Genomic DNA, 24,978 nt, shown 5'->3' on the forward strand with positions numbered 1-24,978 from the left:
TGGCCCAGCTAGGAGGGATAGGCGGAGCAAGGAAGTTCGGAAGAGAAATCAGGAAGTGAGTGCGGTCCAGCAAAAGGTGAAGAATAAAGACATGGACTCTTGGAAGAAGTAGCAAAAAAAAAGGTGTGTTGTTTTGTGTGCCTGTGCCATATCCGCATGTTATCAAAAGAGTAAAGAAGGGGTTCAGTGTAATCGAAGACAGGAATAAAAAAAGGGGTTATCAACAACATTGACATCAGCTGAGCACAAACAATATGTTGCTCTTCTTTTTTTTTTTTTTTTTTTTTTTGCGACTTGGTGCTTTGCAAAGCCCGCAACGCTGATATACAACTCCGTCACTCTACTTTCTATGCCTCCCCTTTTTTTTTTTTTTTTTTTTTTTTTGAATAGAGAGTACCTCTCACTAAGGCGAAGTAGAAGCATTATGTTTCCAGAAAACCAAGAGTTCAGCCCTCTATTCTATTTTCATGCAAATGTTATCGTGATATCCCATAGGATAGTTATGAGCGACCATTAAGAGTATGGATATGTGATTGTATAAATGTTAATGTGCACCATGAAGATGTGTGTCTGTCTACAAATCTAATCTATAGAGTTCGCCATACAAATGATGGACGAGGGTATCTAGTGGTCCTATTGAAAGTAGAAATGGATCGACAAAAAACGACGCGTCAACAATATGAAAATTAAACATTCACACGCGAGCGTCTTCTTTCTTTATACCTGGCATCATGAAATTGCTACAGTGCCGCGTGCTTGCTACAGAGCCCTTAAATTCTCTGAGGAATTTTGTGTCTACGAACGAATATAATGGATCTTGCATCCTTGCTACCACAGTCTATGAGACCAATCAACCAAAATAAAAATAAAAAAAAAACATATTAATAAAAAATAGTAACAACAACACTATATTTGTATACTGCATACATTTTTTTTTTTTTTTTTTTATCATTTCCTTCTCATCTATACCTTGGTCAGTGTGTTCAAGAGAGCTGCTTCTTGATCCTTCAGCTCTTCAATTGATTTGTTGTATTTATCAGAATCATTACCACACGGCCTACGCCTGACACTGGTTTGGACGAAGACTCTCAGGTCTGGATACTTTTCTTTGATGTAATCCAACATGTTAGTCAACACCCTCATGTACTGCTGTCTTAACAATTTCTTGCGCTTATCTCGACTCTGTCTAATCTGATCTCGCTCGGCCTTCGACAGCGCTTTCATCTTTTTCGCCTCTTCATGACCTTTGCCAGCATCATTCGACCATCCGTCCATAAACCCCGTTGTCACATCCTTAGGATCATACTCCCAAAAATGTCCACTACTGATCATCACCAAAGGTTTGCGTTCAATATCTTCTTCACTTGTACTTTTACGCATTGACGCTCTAGCTCGATGTTCTGCGGTATCACTCACAATCGCCTCAAGTAACTCAGTCCACTTCAAATTAATTATATCATGGTCCAGATCCGATCCATAGAGCATCTCTTCTTCCTCTTTATCGCCATCCTGATCTCCTAGATTATTATTGCTTCCAGTACTACTTTTTGATTGTTCTGAAGGAGCATTATCCGATCCTATCCACCATTGCCACCAATACGATGACGTTGATGATGCAGCCGTCGTCGTCAAACCTTCAGATTTATCCCTCTCGTTTGCTTCCGTTTTACGGTAATGTTCGATTCGTGCTGGTTCACAAAGTAAGGCCATTCCAACGACCTTACAATCTGGATGGAGCCCATTAGCTTCCATTTCTGAAATCTCCTTTGCGGTTTTGACTGTATGCTTATGGATTGGATCCACTAAAAACATTCCAGGGTCCCAAAGAACATCTGAACGGATGAATGTGATTAAGCTCAAATTGGAGACACGGTCGACAAGTCGCATTTGACCAGGCTTAGCTTTCCTGTAGATAGATGGATGATGGTTTTGTTTTCTTGATCCAGGGGCGATCTTGAGCTCAATCACAGAAGGCATCTCCGACTCGATTCTGTATTCGAATCCTGCTACCAAGGCTTCTTTACCTTCTTCATATGCTGCTGATTTATCGTTTGTGTCTATTCTGCCTGTTGTGGGCTTGATCCCAGCATCCATATAAAGCTGGTCCTGCATCCCAAGAATCATACATTCGATAGCAAGATATTCTTGCTCTAGAAACTTATCTCCTATCATTACGATAGGCGTTCGCTTGAGAATATCAACAAAGTCACTAACGTCCATCTCTGGTTGTTGACATTCGCTGAGAAACTGATTAGGATGCCTTGGATCCTGACGAGGACTTAGCTGCCACCGAAAGTTTTTGAGATGTTGTGCATATTGTAGGTCTGCCTGCAAGTAGCTGCTGCTGTTGAGGGGTGTTGTTGTAAAGTTGCTGTTGAAACCATAAGATGGTGTCAAAAGGTATCGTTCATTCCATATGTGAGGTCGACAGCCATTTTGCCCATACCCTGTCCAACTCAAGTTTTGATCAACGGGTGTTGTAGTAACTTCTACTTTTTCTTGTTTGCTTTCTTTTACAGAAGTATAGATCCACTCTCCATTAGCCACATCCTCCAGGCTACATATCCTAACAGATGATGAGCTACTCTCATGAGATGGTAGATGTTTGGCTGGTTTATCGGATTCGTCTGTTGTTTCCCCCCCTTTGCTCGCTCCGAAAGGTGGATCTTCCTTTGCAGGGACAGGCTGCTTCTTCCCCCAACCCTTATCTCTTCTAGATCCACTAGTTGGCCCTGTGTCTAATTGAAGGCCGTTAGAATTACTACTGTCAGTCCCTTCTCTCAACAATGGCACAGTACCCAAATCATTAGGATGCTGTAATTGGCTCAAAAGATATCCTCCAGAAAGTGCTGTCAAGACAACTGAGATCAGAATTAGGCTCATGAACCAACTCTTGCGCCACTTGCTGCTCACGGCGCCCGTGATCATCAAAGAAGTATACATCTGGATTTTGCGAATCATGTTGTATGCTGAACTTGTTATTGTTGATGTTGTTGTTGTTGACGTTGATGATGAAGGGATACGGGTATATAGTGAAAACCCTAACCATGACCGACTATTATTGCTGTTGAGGTTATGACGATGTTGTTGGGATCTATGATATCTTTTTTTCCAAGGGTTTCGTAGAAAAACTAGCCATGAATAGCCTCTTGTAGGTGCGCCATTAGCATCACTACTACTGCTGCTGGTAGCAACCGTACTGTTGATGGAATTCATAGTATCTTTGCTGTCACTCATTCGTCGTCCTAAACCCTGTCGCCGCTCTGGTTCATCGTCACTGTCGACATGATGAGCTACACGCTGTTCGACCTGACTACCAAAGAGACCTTCAATAGACCCACTTTCATACGAGTCAATCGAGATGCTCATTCCGGTGTTTTTTTTTTATTTTTTTTATAATGCTTTCTTGCCTAATGTCAAACTGAAATTATGAAAAAAAAAAAAAAAAAAAAAAAGCTAAAAAGCAAAACAAACTCTGACCGTGACAGCTCTGCATTCCAAGGATAACACTCATAACTAATGTTTTATTTTCTTTAATATTTATTGGCTATTGGTGCTGGTATATTGCAGAAGAATAAAAGTACACACTGCCATTGCCAATGCCAATATCGAATGAATAAGAATAATAAGGAAATAAATATAAGCAGACAAAAACCAAAAAAAATAAACTGGCACAAAAATGAAAGCGGACAAAAAAGCAGGATAAAAACAAAACAATAATAATAAAGTAACAAAGTGAAATGACTAAATAGTAGTACTTTGGAAAGGAAATGATTACTTCTTGTTGTTGTAAAAGTTAATCTTGGGATCTTGTTGAGGGTTATAGCTCAATCGCAGATTTGGAAATTCGAAATATGGATCATGTTGTGCGAGATCCGGACAGTTCTTAGGCGGGAACTTGTTAATTGTCGCAATTAGCTCGTTGACACGAAGTGGTTTTGTGATATATTCGTCCTATAGGAAAAAAGAAAAACAAATTAGATCAAGAAATGAACTAGAAAGCAGGAAGTTATAGCACTTAGTACAATGCATAAAATAAAAACTTACCATGCCAGCAGCAAGACACTTCTCTCGATCACCAATCATAGCGTGTGCAGTCAAGGCGATAATGGGCAAGTGTTCGGTCCTGCCTTTGAGTAACTCTAGCTTTCTGATCTCCTGCGTAGCCTCAAATCCTCCCATGATCGGCATCTGGACATCCATCAAAATCAAATCAAAGTGCTTGCTATCGTAGAACTCGACTGCCATCTTGCCGTTCGAGACAATCGTCACTTTGTGTCCAAACTTCTCCAAGATACGGACCGCAAGCTTCTGATTCACAACATTATCCTCTGCCAGCAAAATATGCAATGGAATCGCATGCTCAGCATCAGATGGCAACGCTGATGCAGACTCGAAAGCAGGCAATAAGGCATTCATCAGATCAGGTAGTTGCACTGGTGGGTTAAAATAGCTGGCAATGCCCAATTCCTGGCAGACCTTCATGCTGATATAGGGTGTGGTCATGGACAACAGCACAATGGGCAGGAATCGAAGCATGGGGATCTCCTTGATCTTGCGGATATCCTTTACATTGTCAACAATCACCACATCAAACATTGATTTCTCAGATGAAGAGCCCGAGCCCGAGCCCGGAGCTTGGACTAGAGTATGGGCTTGCTCGAGTGATGACATATACGTAGCCTTGAATTTGAGCTCCTCCAGCGTTCTTACGACTGAGCTAGAAATGACATCGTCGCGCATCGTTCCCAAATAAAGGATATGACGTCCAACATATGGCTTCGTCTTGAGATTGATCTGATCCACAGACATGGTACCTGTGTTAAACCGCACTGTAAAGAAGAATTGTGATCCTTTTCCGAAGATACTATTCACCCACAGATCACCTCCCATCAACGTCACCAGACGCTTGGAGATAGAGAGACCGAGCCCAGTACCACCGTACTTGCGTGTGGTGGAACCATCAGCCTGACAGAACGTATCAAAGACGACTTCGATCTTATCACTTTGAATTCCAATTCCCGTATCCGAGACACAGAATTGAAGTTCAACACCAACATCCGTTTTGTTTTTGCAGACACAGTCTAGAACAACACTACCCTCGGTTGTAAACTTGATGGCATTTCCGATCAAGTTAGTGATGACTTGGCGAAGGCGAAGTGGATCGCCCACAAGTTGGTCAGGGAAATCGTTATGGACATTGTAAATCAAATCCAGTTTCTTCTGATGAGCTTTCACGGCCAGAGTCTTAAGTACTCCAAATGCCTGGGTTCTCAACGAGAATGGAGCTTGCTCAATTGTCATCTTACCAGCCTCAACTACGTAGTTTTTTTTTTTTTATAAAAAAAAAAAAAAAAAAAAGGAAGAAAAAAAAAAATTTACATAAATATTTCATTATAGACAAAAAATTCAAATCACCAGCTACAATGCTGTAACAAAAGAGCATCAACTTACTCTTTGAGATATCAAGAATATCATCAATAATCGTCAGGAGTGAATGGGCCAAGTGACTAACAATCACCAAGTTTTCACGTTGTTGACGGGTAAGCTCAGTTTCCAGAGTGAGACTGGTCATTCCGATGATTCCGTTCATGGGGGTTCTAAATAAAAAGAAGAAGAAAAAAAAAGTTAGGTGCTTTCAAAAATTACAGTAAGGACTTTAAAACATAATAAAAAGTGCAGTAATTACCTAATCTCGTGCGACATGTTTGCCAAGAACTCGGATTTGGATCGATTGGCAAGCTCAGCGGCTTCACGAGCAGCGGTGTTCTTTTGAATACTCTCGCGAAGGTTGTAAACCATCTGATTGATCTTGGTCTTAAGCGAATCCATCTCTCCGGAGGCCTCAACAGTGATAAACTGAGTGAAATCACCATCCGTTGCAGCAGTCGAAATGGAGGCAAATGCACGTACTTGTGCTGTCAAATTGCTAGCCATTGTATTGACGTTTGATGTGATTTCCTTCCATGTTCCACGTACATCCTCCACCTGTGCTTGCACGCCCAATTTGCCTTCGGTACCGACCTCTCGAGCGACACGCGTTACCTCATTAGCAAACATGGAGAGCTGATCCACCATGATATTGATCGTGTTCTTAAGGTCCAACATCTCACCCTTGACCTCGACTGAAATCTTCTTGGAAAGATCACCTCGAGCAACGGCTTTACTGACATCGGCAATATCACGTACTTGTGCTGTAAGATTGGCAGCCATGGTGTTGACGTTGTCAGTCAGCTCCTTCCAGGTACCATCAACCCCTGTGACTTCAGCCTGACCTCCTAGACGACCTTCTGTACCGACTTCACGAGCTACACGAGTTACCTCGGCGGCGAATGTTCTCAGCTGTTCGACCATAGAGTTGACAGTAATCTTCACCTCAGAGATCTCTCCTTGTGCTTCGACATCAATGGTCTTACTCAAGTCTCCTGCTGCGACAGCGGTGGTAACTTCAGCGATGGATCGTACCTGTGTTGTCAAGTTCGAGGCCATGGTGTTGACATTATCTGTGAGTTCTTTCCAAGTTCCATCAACACCTTTGACAATGGCTTGACCTCCAAGTTTGCCTTCTGTTCCGACTTCAAGACTGACTCTGGTAACCTCGGTGGCAAACTCTTGCAGCTGGTCCACCATGATGTTGATCGTGTTCTTAAGATCCAACATCTCACCCTTGACCTCAACTGAAATCTTCTTGGACAGATCACCTCGAGCGACGGCTTTACTGACATCAGCGATATCACGTACTTGTGCTGTAAGATTGGCAGCCATGGTGTTGACGTTGTCAGTCAGCTCCTTCCAGGTACCATCAACTCCTGTAACCTCAGCCTGGCCTCCTAGACGACCTTCTGTACCGACTTCACGAGCCACACGAGTTACCTCGGCAGCGAATGTTCTCAGCTGCTCCACCATAGAGTTGACAGTAATCTTCACCTCAGATATTTCTCCTTGTGCTTCGACATCGATAGTCTTACTCAAATCACCTGCTGCGACAGCGGTTGTGACATTGGCGATGGATCGTACTTGAGTTGTCAAATTGGCAGCCATGGTGTTGACATTGTCTGTGAGGTTCTTCCAAGTACCGCTAACATCCTTAACAACAGCCTGTCCTCCAAGTTTGCCTTCAGTTCCGACCTCTAGACTGACTCTGGTGACCTCAGTGGCAAACTCTTGAAGCTGGTCCACCATGATGTTGATCGTGTTCTTAAGATCCAACATCTCACCCTTGACCTCGACTGAAATCTTCTTGGACAGATCACCTCGAGCGACGGCTTTACTGACATCAGCAATATCACGTACTTGTGCTGTAAGGTTGGCAGCCATGGTGTTGACGTTGTCAGTCAGCTCCTTCCAGGTACCATCAACCCCTGTGACTTCAGCCTGGCCTCCTAGACGACCTTCTGTACCGACTTCACGAGCCACACGAGTTACCTCGGCAGCGAATGTTCTCAGCTGCTCCACCATAGAGTTGACAGTAATCTTCACCTCAGATATTTCTCCTTGTGCTTCAACATCGATGGTCTTGCTTAAGTCTCCTGCTGCGACAGCGGTGGTAACTTCAGCGATGGATCGTACCTGTGTTGTCAAGTTCGAGGCCATGGTGTTGACATTATCTGTGAGTTCTTTCCAAGTTCCATCAACACCTTTGACAATGGCTTGACCTCCTAGTTTACCCTCGGTACCGACTTCAAGACTGACTCTGGTGACTTCAGTGGCGAACTGTTGCAGCTGGTCCACCATAATGTTGATCGTGTTCTTAAGATCCAACATCTCACCCTTGACCTCAACTGAAATCTTCTTGGACAGATCACCTCGAGCGACGGCTTTACTGACATCAGCAATATCACGTACTTGTGCTGTAAGGTTGGCAGCCATAGTGTTGACGTTGTCAGTCAGCTCCTTCCAGGTACCATCAACCCCTGTGACTTCAGCCTGACCTCCTAGACGACCTTCTGTACCGACTTCACGAGCCACACGAGTTACCTCGGCAGCAAAGGTCCTCAGTTGTTCGACCATAGAGTTGACAGTCTTCTTCACCTCAGAGATCTCTCCTTGTGCTTCAACATCGATGGTCTTACTCAAATCACCTGCTGCCACAGCGGTTGTGACATTGGCGATGGATCGTACTTGAGTTGTCAAATTAGCAGCCATGGTATTGACATTGTCTGTGAGGTTCTTCCAGGTACCACTGACATCCTTGACAACAGCCTGTCCTCCAAGTTTGCCTTCAGTTCCGACCTCAAGACTGACTCGGGTGACTTCAGTGGCGAACTGTTGCAGCTGGTCCACCATGATATTCATCGTGTTCTTGAGATCCATCATTTCTCCTTTGACTTCGACAGAAATCTTCTTGGACAGATCACCTCGAGCGACGGCTTTACTGACATCAGCAATATCACGTACTTGTGCTGTAAGATTGGCAGCCATGGTGTTGACGTTGTCAGTCAGCTCCTTCCAGGTACCTTCAACACCTTTGACTTCAGCCTGGCCTCCTAGACGACCCTCTGTGCCGACTTCACGAGCTACACGAGTTACCTCGGCAGCGAATGTTCTCAGCTGTTCGACCATAGAGTTGACAGTAATCTTCACCTCAGATATTTCTCCTTGTGCTTCGACATCGATGGTCTTACTCAAGTCTCCTGCTGCAACAGCGGTGGTAACCTCAGCGATGGATCGTACCTGTGTTGTCAAATTGGCAGCCATGGTGTTGACATTGTCTGTGAGATTCTTCCAAGTGCCGCTAACACCTTCGACCTTAGCCTGTCCTCCAAGTTTACCCTCGGTGCCGACCTCAAGACTGACTCGGGTGACTTCAGTGGCAAACTCTTGTAGCTGGTCCACCATGATGTTGATCGTGTTCTTAAGATCCAACATCTCACCCTTGACCTCGACTGAAATCTTCTTGGAAAGATCGCCGAGAGCAACAGCTTTACTAACGTCCGCAATGTCACGAACTTGTGCAGTAAGATTGGCAGCCATGGTGTTGACGTTCTCAGTCAGTTCCCTCCAAGTACCAGCAACACCTGTGACCTCAGCCTGGCCTCCTAGACGACCTTCTGTTCCTACTTCACGTGCGACACGGGTGACCTCGGCAGCGAACATCCTAAGTTGCTCCACCATGGAGTTGACAGTAATCTTAACTTCGGAGATCTCTCCTTGTGCTTCGACATCGATGGTCTTGCTCAGGTCTCCAGCTGCGACAGCGGTGGTAACCTCGGCGATGGATCGTACTTGAGTTGTCAAATTGGCAGCCATGGTGTTGACATTGTCTGTGAGGTTCTTCCAGGTACCACTAACATCCTTGACAACAGCCTGTCCTCCAAGTTTGCCTTCAGTTCCGACTTCAAGACTGACTCGGGTGACCTCAGAGGCGAACCGTTGTAGCTGATCTACCATGATATTCATCGTGTTCTTAAGGTCCATCATTTCTCCTTTGACTTCGACAGAAATCTTCTTGGACAGATCACCTCGAGCGACAGCCTTACTGACGTCGGCAATATCACGTACTTGTGCAGTAAGGTTGGCAGCCATGGTGTTGACGTTGTCAGTCAGCTCCTTCCAGGTACCTTCAACACCTTTGACTTCAGCCTGGCCACCTAGACGACCTTCTGTACCGACTTCACGAGCCACACGGGTGACCTCGGCAGCGAACATCCTAAGTTGCTCCACCATGGAGTTGACAGTAATCTTCACCTCAGAGATCTCTCCTTGTGCTTCGACATCGATGGTCTTACTCAGGTCTCCTGCTGCGACAGCAGTCGTAACATTGGCGATGGATCGTACTTGTGTTGTCAAATTGGCAGCCATGGTGTTGACATTGTCTGTGAGGTTCTTCCAAGTGCCACTAACACCTTCAACCTTAGCCTGTCCTCCGAGTTTACCCTCGGTACCGACCTCAAGACTGACTCTGGTGACCTCAGTGGCAAACTCTTGAAGCTGGTCCACCATGATGTTGATCGTGTTCTTAAGATCCAACATCTCACCCTTGACCTCGACTGAAATCTTCTTGGAAAGATCGCCGAGAGCAACAGCTTTACTAACGTCCGCAATGTCACGAACTTGTGCAGTAAGATTGGCAGCCATGGTGTTGACGTTGTCAGTCAGCTCCTTCCAGGTACCATCAACACCTTTGACCTCAGCCTGGCCTCCTAGACGACCTTCTGTTCCTACTTCACGAGCTACACGAGTTACCTCGGCAGCGAATGTTCTCAGCTGTTCGACCATGGAGTTAACAGTAATCTTCACCTCAGAGATCTCTCCTTGTGCTTCGACATCAATAGTCTTACTCAAGTCACCTGCTGCGACAGCGGTGGTAACCTCAGCGATGGATCGTACTTGAGTTGTCAAGTTAGAGGCCATGGTATTGACATTGTCTGTGAGTTCCTTCCAAGTACCGCTGACATCCTTAACAACAGCCTGTCCTCCAAGCTTACCCTCGGTACCGACTTCAAGACTGACTCGGGTGACCTCAGAGGCGAACCGTTGTAGCTGATCTACCATGATATTCATCGTGTTCTTAAGGTCCATCATTTCTCCTTTGACTTCGACAGAAATCTTCTTGGACAGATCACCTCGAGCGACAGCCTTACTGACGTCGGCAATATCACGTACTTGTGCAGTAAGGTTGGCAGCCATGGTGTTGACGTTGTCGGTCAGTTCCTTCCAAGTACCTTCAACACCTTTGACTTCAGCCTGGCCTCCTAGACGACCCTCTGTGCCGACTTCACGAGCTACACGAGTTACCTCGGCAGCGAACATCCTAAGTTGCTCCACCATGGAGTTGACAGTAATCTTCACCTCAGAGATCTCTCCTTGTGCTTCGACATCAATAGTCTTACTCAAGTCACCTGCTGCGACAGCGGTGGTAACGTTAGCAATGGATCGTACCTGTGTTGTCAAATTGGCAGCCATGGTGTTGACATTGTCTGTGAGGTTCTTCCAAGTGCCACTAACACCTTCGACCTTAGCCTGTCCTCCGAGTTTACCCTCGGTACCGACCTCAAGACTGACTCGGGTGACTTCAGTGGCAAACTCTTGAAGCTGGTCCACCATGATGTTGATCGTGTTCTTAAGATCCAACATCTCACCCTTGACCTCGACTGAAATCTTCTTGGAAAGATCGCCGAGAGCAACAGCTTTACTGACATCAGCAATATCACGTACTTGTGCGGTCAAATTAGCAGCCATGGTGTTGACATTCTCGGTCAACTCTTTCCAGGTGCCATCAACTCCTGTAACCTCGGCCTGACCTCCTAGACGACCTTCTGTTCCGACTTCACGAGCCACACGAGTTACCTCGGCAGCAAAGGTCCTCAGTTGTTCGACCATAGAGTTGACAGTCTTCTTCACCTCAGAGATCTCTCCTTGTGCTTCGACATCGATGGTCTTGCTCAGGTCTCCTGCTGCGACAGCGGTGGTAACCTCGGCGATGGATCGTACTTGAGTTGTCAAATTAAAGGCCATGGTATTGACATTATCTGTGAGCTCCTTCCAAGTACCGCTGACATCCTTAACAACAGCCTGTCCTCCAAGTTTGCCTTCAGTTCCGACCTCAAGACTGACTCGGGTGACTTCAGTGGCGAACTGTTGCAGCTGGTCCACCATGATATTCATCGTGTTCTTAAGGTCCATCATTTCTCCTTTGACTTCGACAGAAATCTTCTTGGACAGATCACCTCGAGCGACAGCCTTACTGACGTCAGCAATATCACGTACTTGTGCTGTAAGATTGGCAGCCATGGTGTTGACGTTGTCAGTCAGCTCCTTCCAGGTACCTTCAACACCTTTGACTTCAGCCTGGCCACCTAGACGACCTTCTGTTCCGACTTCACGAGCTACACGAGTTACCTCGGCAGCGAATGTTCTCAGCTGTTCGACCATAGAGTTGACAGTAATCTTCACCTCAGATATTTCTCCTTGTGCTTCGACATCGATGGTCTTACTCAGGTCTCCTGCTGCAACAGCGGTGGTAACGTTAGCAATGGATCGTACCTGTGTTGTCAAATTGGCAGCCATGGTATTAACATTGTCTGTGAGGTTCTTCCAAGTGCCACTAACACCTTCAACCTTAGCCTGTCCTCCGAGTTTACCCTCGGTTCCGACCTCAAGACTGACTCGGGTGACCTCAGTGGCAAACTCTTGAAGCTGGTCCACCATGATGTTGATCGTGTTCTTAAGATCCAACATCTCACCCTTGACCTCGACTGAAATCTTCTTGGACAGATCGCCGAGAGCAACAGCTTTACTAACGTCCGCAATGTCACGAACTTGTGCAGTAAGATTGGCAGCCATGGTGTTGACGTTCTCAGTCAGTTCCCTCCAAGTACCAGCAACACCTGTGACCTCAGCCTGGCCTCCTAGACGACCTTCTGTTCCTACTTCACGTGCGACACGGGTGACCTCGGCAGCGAACATCCTAAGTTGCTCCACCATGGAGTTGACAGTAATCTTAACTTCGGAGATCTCTCCTTGTGCTTCGACATCGATGGTCTTGCTCAGGTCTCCAGCTGCGACAGCGGTGGTAACCTCGGCGATGGATCGTACTTGAGTTGTCAAATTGGCAGCCATGGTGTTGACATTGTCTGTGAGGTTCTTCCAGGTACCACTAACATCCTTGACAACAGCCTGTCCTCCAAGTTTGCCTTCAGTTCCGACTTCAAGACTGACTCGGGTGACCTCAGAGGCGAACCGTTGTAGCTGATCCACCATGATGTTCATTGTATTCTTGAGATCCATCATTTCTCCTTTGACTTCGACAGAAATCTTCTTGGAGAGATCACCTCGGGCGACTGCTTTACTGACGTCGGCAATATCACGTACTTGTGCGGTCAAATTAGCAGCCATGGTGTTGACATTGTCAGTCAGTTCCTTCCAGGTACCTTCAACACCTTTGACTTCAGCCTGACCTCCTAGACGACCTTCTGTACCGACTTCACGAGCCACACGAGTTACCTCGGCAGCAAATGTCCGCAGTTGTTCGACCATGGAGTTGACAGTCTTCTTCACCTCAGAGATCTCTCCTTGTGCTTCAACATCGATGGTCTTACTCAAATCACCTGCTGCGACAGCGGTCGTGACATTGGCGATGGATCGCACTTGAGTTGTCAAATTGGCAGCCATGGTATTGACATTGTCTGTGAGGTTCTTCCAAGTGCCGCTAACACCTTCGACCTTAGCCTGTCCTCCGAGTTTACCCTCGGTACCGACCTCGAGACTGACTCTAGTAACCTCAGTGGCAAACTGTTGCAGCTGATCCACCATGATGTTCATCGTGTTCTTGAGATCCATCATTTCTCCTTTGACTTCGACAGAAATCTTCTTGGACAGATCACCTCGAGCGACAGCCTTACTGACGTCAGCAATATCACGTACTTGTGCTGTAAGATTGGCAGCCATGGTGTTGACGTTGTCAGTCAGCTCCTTCCAGGTACCATCAACACCTGTCACCTCGGCTTGGCCTCCTAGACGACCTTCTGTACCGACCTCACGTGCGACACGTGTGACTTCTGCGGCAAATGTTCTAAGCTGATCCACCATGGTATTCATAGTCTCCTTCAGTTCAAGTATTTCTCCCTGGACAGGGACACTAACTTTCTTCGTCAAATCTCCGCATGCGACGGCTTTACAGACTGTGGCGATATCTCGAATATGGCCTGTGAGATTCGAAGCCATCAAGTTGACATTGTCCGTGAGTTCTTTCCACGTTCCGCTGACATCTTTAACGTGGGCCTGACCACCGAGTTTTCCTTCTGTACCTACTTCCAGACTCACGCGGGATACTTCTGTGGCAAACTCCTGCAGTTGATCTACCATGGTGTTGATTGTGTGCTTCAAGTCTCCCATCTCTCCCTTGACTTCAACAGAAATCTTCTTGGACAGATCACCTTTTGCGACAGCTTTACTAACACTTGCAATATCTCTGACCTGCGCTGTGAGGTTGGCGGCCATGTGGTTGACATTGTCAGTCAGCTCCTTCCAGGTTCCATCAACGCCTTTGACATGTGCCTGGCCTCCTAGGCGACCCTCAGTACCGACTTCATGTGCCACCCGAGTAACTTCAGAGGAAAATGAACGCAATTGATCAACTAGTTGAAATATAATATTTAGAGAAAAAAGATTAGACACTGACGAAAGAAGTAAAAATAGAGTGGGGCGGTCGACAAGTGTGTTTGAAGTATAAATAAAAGAGTCCTTAATCATGCTCACTTACCCATCGTGTTGATCGTATTTTTCAATACAAGTGTTTCACCTTGGACAGCAACTGTGATCTTTCGGCTGAGATCACCATGAGCGACAGCTGTACAGACAGAGGCAATATCACGTACTTGCTCTGAATGGATGATGCTCATGGTATTCAGGTTGGACACAAATTGTTTCCAGATACCGTGCTCGTTCTTCATACTCGCTTGGAAGCCCAATTTACCTTGCACTCCCTGGGCTGTAACCTGGATGACCTCATTTGTAAATGTGGATAGCTTATTAAGCATTTGATTGATGGAAACGACTAGGTCTGACTGACTGCAGGCGGGGTTGCTGCATTTTATCCGTACAGCCAGGTCGCCTCTAACCACTGCAGCTGCGAGCAAGGCACATTGATGGATGCAGTCAACACATGGGGCGATACCCGTAGTTGCGGTAGTTGTCTTTGGTGTTGGTGCAGCAGCAGTTGTCGTAGTTGTTGTCGTCATAAGATTGGATAAGATGGGGGTGCGCAAAGGTGAGATTGGTGTGGTGTCCTTGACAGCTGCGGCTGTTGTGATGGGTGATGAGACCATGGTCTGGCCATGTCCGGATGGCTGACCATTCAGATCCGTAGGTTGAACAAAGCAAAGCGGGCCATTGTCGGTTGCTTCGATCGAATGTGCTGCTAGTGCTGATGCAATCGGCTTGGGACGATGAATAGTGACTGATGATTGATCAGACACTTGGGTATGAGCGGCCCTTGCTTGCGAGAGCGTATGCAGTGGGTGGGATGTGCGCTCCTGTTGTATACTTGAGTGAGTAGGAATATGATTGACAAATTCCCAATTACCATCGTTCAACCGAAAAGACGAAGCTGAACCTGGGGGCGAGAGTGAGTCGACAGGGGGGGTGAGAATAGGAGGAGCGAGGACAATGTCGGATACGACAGGATGAAGGGGCTTCCGGGTGCGTGCAAGTTCCTGCTCCATCAAGAGCATCTTTTTCACTACCCGCTGTAATGAGGCATCGACCTTTTGAATATATTGTGGTGTGGTGGCATCAACAAAATCAAGTGGAAGAGGGTGTGGCGAGACAAAGGAGAAATAAACTGGGTCAAAGTCCTTGTCCTGCGCTAACAGGTCGAAGACGTTGCCGACATGCTTAATGTATTCCTCTTCGTACGTGGTCATTGTGAAGAGGAAAAGAGAAAAAAAGGAAGAAGAAGGAGAAGAAACAATGGATGGGGAGGATGGGGGATGCTGTAGCGGTTGTATTAATAGGTAGAAGGAGTGGTGGAAGGGTTGGCGTCAGGTATTTGTGAAGGGCACCAAGGAGTAGAGATGGAAAGGAAAGTAGAATAGAAGGTTAGAAACCACAGAAACAAAGCATGTATGCAATTCAGTTATAAAAAAAAAAAAAAAAAAAAAAAAGCACAGGCAACACACATACACTCTCACACTCTCCCTCGTTCACTCACTCTGGGAAATAAAAAAGGGAAGAGAGAATGTAATGATAATAACAATAACAATAATAATAATAATAATAATAATAATAGTAATAAAGAGGTAGAGAGAAAGGATGGGGGGGGGAATGGGTGCGAGGACGATGAAAAGAAAGGAAGAGGTGAGGAAAGAGAAAGAAGAGGGAATAAAAATAAGGATGGAGCCAGGGGGGCGGAAGATAAAATAAAATTGGAGAATAAAGAATGGACTGCCCTGACTGTTATGAATGTGTGTTTGGGGAGTGGAGAGGAAAGAAAGAAAAGAAAAAAAAAAAAAAAAAAAAAAAGTTGCCTTGCCTGCAAAAGCGAAGGGAAGTTCTGTTTTCACTTGAGCATGCACACACAACACACAAACGCAAATTAATAATCCGTCTTGTGGTCGTCTTTGTCAATAAGGAGAGGTTAAAAGATGGGAAAAAGAGAGAGAGAGAGACAGAAAAGGATTAGTGCGATATACGGATTTCCTTTAAAAAAAACAGAAAAGGAAAGAAAAATGTGATTTGCTGATCATACAGGGACAATAACAAAAGGAAAGGAATTGAGAGGAAATGGAATGAATCTGTTTCGAGGTAGTGGTGAGATAGTGCTTTGTGAAAAATAGTTTAGAATGAAGAAAGTATTAGTTGTTAGTAGAGTTGAGGGAAGTAGTCGGGTTGGAGCATGGGAGCAGAAAAGAAAAAAAAAAAAAAAAAAAAAAAAAAAAAAAAGAGGAGCAAGAGCATGCTAATCCTATCCTGTCCAATTCACACACAAAACAAGCGAAACGCATCACTCCTAAATCCCTATTCATCATCAAATCACATTTCTGTCGTCTCTGAACCATTCAAGACCTCTTCTGGCACAGGCACGGAACACTAAGGCTCTCTTCACACACACAAACCATTGTGCATGCATGCATGCAAGCAAGCACAACTGCACAAAAATGCGGAAACAAAAAAAAAAAAAAAACAATAGCACATGGATTACACAACAATCAAATCAGGCTATCAAGCAAGCGATGTCAAACATTTCTTGACCCTTATTTTGGTCCGCGCATGTTCACAGCTGCCTCATTCAAACACCATGAGCATGTTGCACTACAGCAAGCTAATGCAAAAAGTATAAAACTGTCGAGCCCATCCAGACATGAAAAAATTCAATAAAAGAAAACCCCCGTACAACCAATGAATATAAAAATAAAGATCTTCTGAACCTGATCATTGCACCTCTGAGCCATCCGTCCAACCATTTTTTTTTTTTTTTTTTTTAAAAGAGAGCTTTTTTTTTATACATATTGTTGTCGTTGCACAAGAACCAGCACATCCACACACCGACAAGACACAGCATTTCACAAATACAATTCAGCCTGCCTGAGATCTCCTGGATCGTCTCTATACCCTCACAACTTCTTTATCACCTCTTTAAAATGGAAATAAAAAATAAAAAAGATTTTTTCCCCTAATGCTTTGCCCTTTAGCGCTTTACTTAGCCTATTAAACATGTAGTAGTATGAACCATACTAATCATCAAGGAACATTGTACGGTGTGGACGGAAGAGGAAAAAATGGCCGAGTCTGGACCCAAAATTTGCTTTTTTTTTTTTTTTTAACTCTTTTTGTTCAACCAAGGAAAAAAGGGGCATGCAATGTGTCTCTTGAACCTTTGTCTGTCTACCATATTGGCCCCCGCCCGTGCGTGTGTGGGGTGAGAGCCCCTTAAAGTAGCTTCCAACAACCTTTGCGGCCTTTATATTGCATTTATCCCCCCCATCATTCTCCTCCAATCGTTTTTTTTAAAAGTTGGTCTTTAAACCTGAACCCTGAGAGTGGATCCCGATCCATTCAACAAATGCACCAACATAATCAACGACAACAACAACGATAGAGAATAAATAAATCACTGATGGGTCAGGATAGGATCAAAATGGAGATGTTTAGAAGACATGCAGGGGAATAAAATATCAAAAGCTGTAATCCATCTTTTGCATGAACATGTTGATGTTGTGTACAAAACAAAAAAAAAAAAAAAAAAAAAAACTCGTTCAGCCTGAAGCCTGAGGAACCCGTGTTACAAAGGAAGACACCTTGAATGTTATTGCACAATCATACTCCCTTTTTTTCGATGCAAGGTAACATGCATGTTGGATGAGAAAATGAAGCATTAATCTGCTCACCCAAGCAAAGAGCATGTTCCCAAAAAGGTCATTACGGCCAGTTTCACCTTCCAGAATCCATGCGGACACGCGGCAAAAAAAAAAAAAAAAAAAAAAAAAAATACCGCCTTTTCGTCTGCCTCGTCCATGTCTTTTGATAGTTTTTTAATATTTATTTCTGCTTGAGATGTTCGAGAACATTAAAACAACTCAAAGAGACAAAGACAAAGACAAGACAAGACAAGACAAGACAAGACAAGACAAGACAGCGCCTCCTCCCCTCCTCCTCCTCCCCTATTTTTTATCCATACAAAGATGTGCCAGCATGGTCTGTCTAGTTTTGCCTAATGCTCAACCCTTGATGTCACTCGAAGGCGCTTCGGAGACAAAAAAAAAACTGATGCGCATGGATGGCAGCATGAATATGGGAACTGATGTTCTCAATCTCAAAAGTAAACACACGCACACACACCCCTCAGAATTTGTGCAACCCAAGAAAGAAAAAAAAAGAAAAAAATTCTCTGTGTCTGGCATGCAGACAACTTTTTCCCTTGTTTCCCGTTTTTTCAGTTCATCACTTTCATTTGCCAGCTTAGGGATAGCACAAGGAAAAAGGAAAGAATGAAGAAAAAAAAGAAAAAAGAAAAGAAAAGAATAAAAGAAAAGAATAAAAGAAAAGAGAAAAAAAACAAAAAAAGTAAAGAATAGACAAAATAGGTAGAATACAAGGGGAAACAGACACAAAAGAGAGTGTGTGAAAGTAAGACGCACGCATCGATCCTTATCGAAATAGTCCCTCTTCCATCTTACCAGCTAGCTGACTGTGCAAAAAGAGAAAGGATGATGTTCAAGTGTCGTTGCTCCTGCCCGAGTGGAGAGAGATCAGTTTCCAACTCGATAGATGCGTTTTTTCTTTCTTTTGTCTATCCGGTTTCAATGGATAGGTATTAATTCGGATATAATCAAAAATCCTGGCTTTTGTCCGTTTGTGTTGATTAAAAGAATAAAGTTCCTGATCGAGAAGCGTCGCCAGTCTAGAGTGATTAAATACAAAGAAAGAAGGGGAAGTAAAAAAGAAAGAAAGAAAGAAAAAAAAACGCAGTCAATCAGATGGGATAAAAAAAAAAAGAGAGCGAGAGAGAGAGAGAGAGAGAGAGAAAGAGGGAGTACAGAATTCTGAGGAGGAAAAGTAAAGCATCGACATCAAGCATGACATAGTTTAGCTTAGCATAGCGTCTGGCATGTAATGAAAGAATGCCAGGGCCAAAAAAAAGTACCTGTTCTGCCCAATCCCAATGTTCCTGAGTGCCGCTCAATAAATTATTTTTAATCACACGTGGCAAAGACGAGGATCCACTACTTTATGGAAAACATGTACATGAATAAATAATAATCAATCGTACAGAATGAGCACAAACGAAAGAGCTTTAGTTATATCCCGTTTGTTCTTTTTTTTTTTTTTTTTTTTTTTTTTTGTTTGCCAATGCATGTTGATTATTACACTGTGAAGTGATGAAATGTTGCACTACCAGAGATTAGACGGATAGACAAACACACAACGAAAAAAAATAAAAAAAAATAAAAAAAAATAAAAAGTTACAATGATGTTCTACAAATGTAATGAGAGAGAGAGAGAGAGGAGAGAGAGAGAGAGAGAGAGAGAGAGAGAGAGAGAGAGAGAGAGAGAGAGAGAGAGAGAGAGAGAGAGGAGAGAGAGAGAGAGAGAGAGAGAGAGAGAGAGAGAGAGAGAGAGAGAGAGAGAGAGAGAGAGAGAGAGAGAGAGAGAGAGAGAGAGAGAGAGGAATGACAATGGGATGAAGCACTCGAATGATTGAGACTAAGCCAAGTCTGCAATCTCAATTCGAACAGAAGTAAAGTGTGTGGCTGGGTGATTATTGAAGGAAACGATGCGAGGGGTGCAGAAAATGTGTCCTAAAGATTAAGAAAGAGAGAGGACATTAAACATGGCCCTCTGCTTCCCTTCATTCAATCCTCTGCGTTATTTCTCTCAGGGCAATTGCAAATGCAAATGAACCAATGCTGAAGCTGAGCTTGTAAACTCGCTTTTGTAACGTTAAGATTCGTGGGGTGCGTGACAATCTCATTTAGGGCATGTTGCTCTCCCGAATGTGGTTATTTTGTGTTACCCTTTTAGCCACCAAATGAAATTACAAACTAAGATAATTTTTTTTTCTCCCCCTTTTTTTTTATTTTTTGGAAACAGCTCTTAGGGATGGGATCAGTTGTGGCGGATAGACATGTTTCCTGATTTCTATCCTCTTTGGATGTAGTAGCATCTACACCCATTAGTATCATTACCATTATCAAAAAATATATAAAAATAAAAATAAAAATAAAAAAAAGTTCTCGATAAGCTTCTTTTGGTTATCACCAGAAAAGGATAGACCAAATAGGGATCAAATGAGTGTTGAAAGTAGATCATTACTTTGATTAGCAACCCAGATAGTCCAATAGGTCTAATAGTTTTCATGCTTCTTGACGACACTGATACTAAGCAAATTATATGCAGCAAACTTAAGCTATTTATTCCCTATTGTTGTCTACCTCTTTTCTTTTTTTTTTTTTTTTTTTTTTTTTTTTTTCGCCCAACTTTTTGGGTGAAGCACAAACAAATTCCATTTGGCGGTTACAGTTGCATTTTCCCGCCCTTTTTATTTTTTTTTTAGAACAATTGCTTCTATCTGGAGCTTATGTACACGTACTTCTTCTGTCGTATATGATTCTCAGATGCAGTATTTTCCTTGAGTTAATGTAGACAGACTTGGGTTCAGACATGTAACAGAATCTGCATACATTTTATGTACGGTGTTCACATTGTACATATTCATCGAAACATTTTAGGTACGGCGTGCATACGTGCATGCAGAGATGAGAGAACGGTGCAAGATGACGACGATGACGCGTTTCGCATCCAAGTATATACATATTTTAAAAAAAAAAAAAAAAAAAAAAAAAAAAAAGTGGCACTGAATAGACTACAACAGACATTTCATGTCAAAGATTACGCTAGACAACTGAAGTCAATCATCGAAATAGCTTATTAACTCTTCAGCGCCTTCTATGCATGCCCAGTCAATTAAATAAATAAAATAAAATAAGACGGTATCCATGCACCATCTCTTTTTCTCTCTCGCACAGTCCCATCGAAATAGATGCAAGACCACATCAAGGTTTCTGATCAGGTGACATGAATTTATCAATGTTTTGTTTCTGATAACTGTAGCCTCGAGGAACACTAAAGAGAGAGAGAGAAATGTATACACGACCAAGTATATAGATATTCATGGTGTGTAAATGTATAAATATGTCTTTGTTTATGCGCCTTAAGAAAACGGAGTAAGAGAGAGAGTTGTCGAGCGATAAACATATTCGTGTTGAATATGTAGCGTCGCTAAATAGAATGCATGAATATAAGGCACAATTGCATTGCATTTGGATATCAGGAAAAAGAGATGATTGCAAACCGTCAACATCTATAAGAGGATAAAAGTAAAAAGGATGAAAGCAGAAAAATCCAAAAGACTTTAGCAACATCAGCAATTTTTTATGAAGCTTCGTCTCTGCCACCAATATCTCCATTATAGTTAATTCGATCACCAAGACCCAAATAAGGTGCCTGAAAGCTTAAACAAAATATCAGTTAAACGTTGCTATTACAGGTAGACAGAACAGAAAAAGAAACACAAACACCGTTAACCCAATCGCACCAATAGAAAGAAAGAAAAAAAAAGTTGTACACGTACTCCTCAGGGGTGGGAGAAAGTAAAGATAGACAAGACTTTGAGAGCAACAAAAAAAAAAAAAAAAAAAATGGATAAATGCGCGAAAAGAAGAATAGGCATTTGTATTCTCATTTTTCGTTTGTATATTTATATAATAAAGAAATTCAGAAATGTACGATGAGTCGCAGAGTACAAATATGACATAACGCATGTGTTGTTGTTCCACTTGCCGAAGTGAAAGTAACAAGTAACTATGAGCTTATTTCGAGGAAGAAGGAAAAAAAAAAACTTTTTACTTGAACCCACTTTTCTGCATGACTGATATAACGACGCGTCAAAACTCAGATGGCGATGACCAAAAAAAAAAAAAAAAAAAAAAAAAAAAAGAATTGGATTGGTTGAAGAGAGAGCCAATCAATGTCTTTTGATGCGGTATTTATACATGTACACTTCTTTTTATTGAGCGTAATAAAGAAACCTCTCTTCTCTTCCTGGAACTCCCGCACCAGCAAAAAACGATCCTAACCTTTTTTAGAAATTCATTTCTAATTTTTAGGGCTGACCGAGGACAAGGCAGGGCTCTCGTACAACCACCAACCCCAAACAACTCGCCCAAAGAGTTTATTGAATCTTGAACGAACACATCATCCGTAAATATTTTATATGAATAAATACACAACATTAATAAACTATATGGCCATAATAAACAACGCTGTAAAATGCATCTACTGTGGAAAAAGGTCATGTGGTCCCTTGCTTGCATGTTACACAGCTTGCTATGTAGGTACCCTCATGCTCCGCGGGGTTGTATGGCGTTTATACGAAAGGGATCGCTCTTGCATTTTTCCATCTCTATTCAATTATTCGCTCAAAGGTCCTACATGATTGACCGACATTAAATCTGTACACAAAGTATATACAACCAACCAAAGTAAACAGTAAGTATCCAATTGCTTATCTCTGGTACAGACGGTATTTTCGATACACATCTTTGCCTTGCTTTGTTCATCTCAATGACCTCACCTTGTAATATACTTCTTGTATGCATATCTTTTTTTTTTTTTTTTTTTTTTTTTTTTTTCTTTCTCCTTTCTTTTTTAACAAATCATAGGAAAGAAAGGAAGAAAAGAAAGTTGGACTAATTTCCTGCAACCAGAGTACAGTCCATTTTGGATTCAATCAATTGTCAAGACATAATGCCTGAAAGCGACTTCACATTTTCTTTACGTGTTCAATCTAGCCTAGGCGACTAAGAAACAAGAGAGTGGATTCTTTCTCGTGTACATTCACAAAATAGCTCCGATCTGTTTTTCAACGCCTCTTTTCTTATTTATTTAATTTTCGTTCGCGTAGTAAAAAAAAAAAAAAAAAAGTAACACTGCCGTCCTGCCTCATTATATTTTTTCTTTTTTTTAAAAAAAATAAAATAAAATAAAATAAAAAATATATTTATATATATTTATATATATAAATATATATATATATATCCGTAACTGCATATTCATGAATGAAAAATAAATGGAAAATTGCGTTTATTTTTGGCCCTCGGAGAGCATAACAATCTGCTTTGGTCCTGCGGGAAGGATGATTGGCAGTGATAGTTGTAATGAATGGTGTTGCGTTTTTTTTTTTTTTTCTTTTTTCTTTTTGAAGGGGTTTAAAAACTTGTCTGATGGCCAATTAGAGGTTGTCATACCAATCTCTTATTGCACATTTTCAACATGCAATAAACACCGCAGCGTAAAAAGGACAAGTTCAAAAACCAAACACCAAAAACCCAAAAAAAGAATTCATGACCTCTTCCCTTTTCAATCTTTCAATCTGACTTTGTGACATGGTCCGATCTGATGCACCTCTGACACAGTTCTTGTCCTTCTACTCCCTAAAAAGACGCATATATTGACACAACCCTATTGACACAACCCTCAAGAACACAGAAATGTTCTATTGGAGAGAGGAGAGTATGGACGAATGAAATATATGTTGTGAGCTGAGTGGTGCAGCTTTTTTTTTTTTTCGCTCAAGGCATAAAAGTTTATTTGAGATCCTTCTTCCCGATCTCTGTGCTTTAATTTTTGATATTTTTTTGGTTTCTCTGCTTAGGTACGGGTTTGCAGGGCTATGCAGTAGGCTAATCCTTATTTATCCAAATGGGCGCACGCTCTCGGGATTTCTTGGCCATGTCAACATCAACAAAATGAAAAACCATCGCATGCAACCTTGGTAGTACTCTTTACCTTTATTCCCCCTGTTTGTGTTTCTGAATGAGCTTTTTTTTTTTTTTTTTTTTTTTTTCTTTCCTGTGTGTGTGTGTACATGTATATAGATGTGTGCATGTTTTTTATGTTGTGAGCTTTACATGATAACGATGACGATGAAGGATGGAATGCAAAGCAGATGGAAAGGAAAAGAAACGAGCCAAAAGAAAAAAAGAAAAAAAGAAAAAAAGAAAAAAAGAAAAAAGAAAAAAGTTATGGCATGCTCAATAAGAAGGATAGCGCTCTTCTGGCTGTTCTTTTTGCTCGGCGATTTTTCCGAATACCATCATTTTTCTTCAAACTACAAACAGATTCCCAGCATCATCTTACTCATTGCCAGATGTGTGTCTCTTTGTCATTGTCAATCGTTCCGTTATTTTGACAACTCCTTTTTTCTGACTGGACACCTAATTTCTAAAAATTCTGTTGCGGATGATTCATCCATTCGCCTTGCATTTCCCCCCTGCCATGTCCTGCTTTTTTTTTTTTTTTTTTTTTTTTTTGTACACCCTTCCCCTGTCCTTGGCTCCTTTCATTCAATTCCATGTTGTGTACTTCTTTTTTTGGATTGAAGGAGAAGAGCGAAAGAAGGGTGAGAGCGCATGAGGAGAGCATGTAATACAGTGGAGGGGAAAGGTGTTAGTGGTTATCTACTGTCCTGTAACATAGTGGGTGGCAAATGACGAAGATGGTTTTGGATTGAAGTGAGTTGCGATATGGCCCTTGTGTGCCAGGAATATGGTCATCATAAGAATTGAATAAATTAATAAAATATATATAAACAAAAAAAAAAAAAAAAAAAAAAAAAAAGGTAAACCTTGTGTAGTAAGATACCAATAGAAAAATCAAGGAACACAGGTTCGCAACGTTTTTTTTTTTTTTAGTACTAATGAGAAGGCATGCCCTTCAGATCTGATGCAAAGCTGATTCATCGATTCGATTTGACTGTGCTGTGTTCAATTGCATACTGTTTTTGGTCATGCGAATCGAAGGTTTGGGTTAAAGAAGTATATATACATATATAATGGTATTGTTCCTGAACAGATGATGTTTGTTATTTTCATCCAAACTTTGGACAAATGGACAAGTATACACCAATACAAAACCTTTGGTCGCCAAGAAGGGCTTTGTTGTTGTTTGTTGAACTATGACATTACAGAGTACACATAC

General features: G+C 42.6%; 5 protein-coding genes across 5 annotated transcripts; 1 reads left to right on the plus strand and 4 right to left on the minus strand.

The window, feature by feature from the left end:
- Positions 1–566: 566 nt before the first annotated feature.
- Positions 567–3,416, minus strand: BCR41DRAFT_424817 (hypothetical protein). The gene is made up of 3 exons (XM_022030494.1): positions 970–3,416; positions 724–838; positions 567–633 (listed from the first exon to the last, which is right to left on the minus strand). The coding sequence occupies exons 1-3, from the start codon at positions 3,367–3,369 to the stop codon at positions 575–577; spliced, it is 2,574 nt and encodes an 857-aa protein (XP_021877882.1). The 5' UTR covers positions 3,370–3,416; the 3' UTR covers positions 567–574.
- Positions 3,417–3,504: 88 nt separating this feature from the next.
- BCR41DRAFT_360209 (hypothetical protein) lies at positions 3,505–10,737 on the minus strand (the record flags this gene model as incomplete). Its single annotated transcript, XM_022025324.1, has 4 exons — positions 3,505–3,954; positions 4,048–5,318; positions 5,455–5,600; positions 5,690–10,737. Coding segments are annotated over 4 exons (6,645 nt in total), but the record flags the coding sequence as incomplete, so codon positions are not given.
- A 390-nt stretch (positions 10,738–11,127) lies between these two features.
- Positions 11,128–12,285, minus strand: BCR41DRAFT_311004 (hypothetical protein; the record flags this gene model as incomplete). The annotated part of the gene is made up of 1 exon (XM_022021011.1): positions 11,128–12,285. A coding segment is annotated over one exon (1,158 nt), but the record flags the coding sequence as incomplete, so codon positions are not given.
- A 504-nt stretch (positions 12,286–12,789) lies between these two features.
- On the minus strand, positions 12,790–13,944 carry BCR41DRAFT_284956 (putative two-component sensor histidine kinase/response regulator hybrid protein; the record flags this gene model as incomplete). The annotated part of the gene is made up of 1 exon (XM_022020268.1): positions 12,790–13,944. A coding segment is annotated over one exon (1,155 nt), but the record flags the coding sequence as incomplete, so codon positions are not given.
- A 9,686-nt stretch (positions 13,945–23,630) lies between these two features.
- BCR41DRAFT_161307 (hypothetical protein) lies at positions 23,631–24,419 on the plus strand. Its single transcript, XM_022019658.1, has one exon. The coding sequence runs from the start codon at positions 23,877–23,879 to the stop codon at positions 24,378–24,380; it is 504 nt and encodes a 167-aa protein (XP_021877886.1). The 5' UTR covers positions 23,631–23,876; the 3' UTR covers positions 24,381–24,419.
- Positions 24,420–24,978: the final 559 nt, after the last annotated feature.

This window comes from Lobosporangium transversale (assembly GCF_002105155.1).
Source record: "Lobosporangium transversale strain NRRL 3116 chromosome Unknown BCR41scaffold_42, whole genome shotgun sequence".
In the NCBI taxonomy this organism is placed as follows: domain Eukaryota; kingdom Fungi; phylum Mortierellomycota; class Mortierellomycetes; order Mortierellales; family Mortierellaceae; genus Lobosporangium; species Lobosporangium transversale.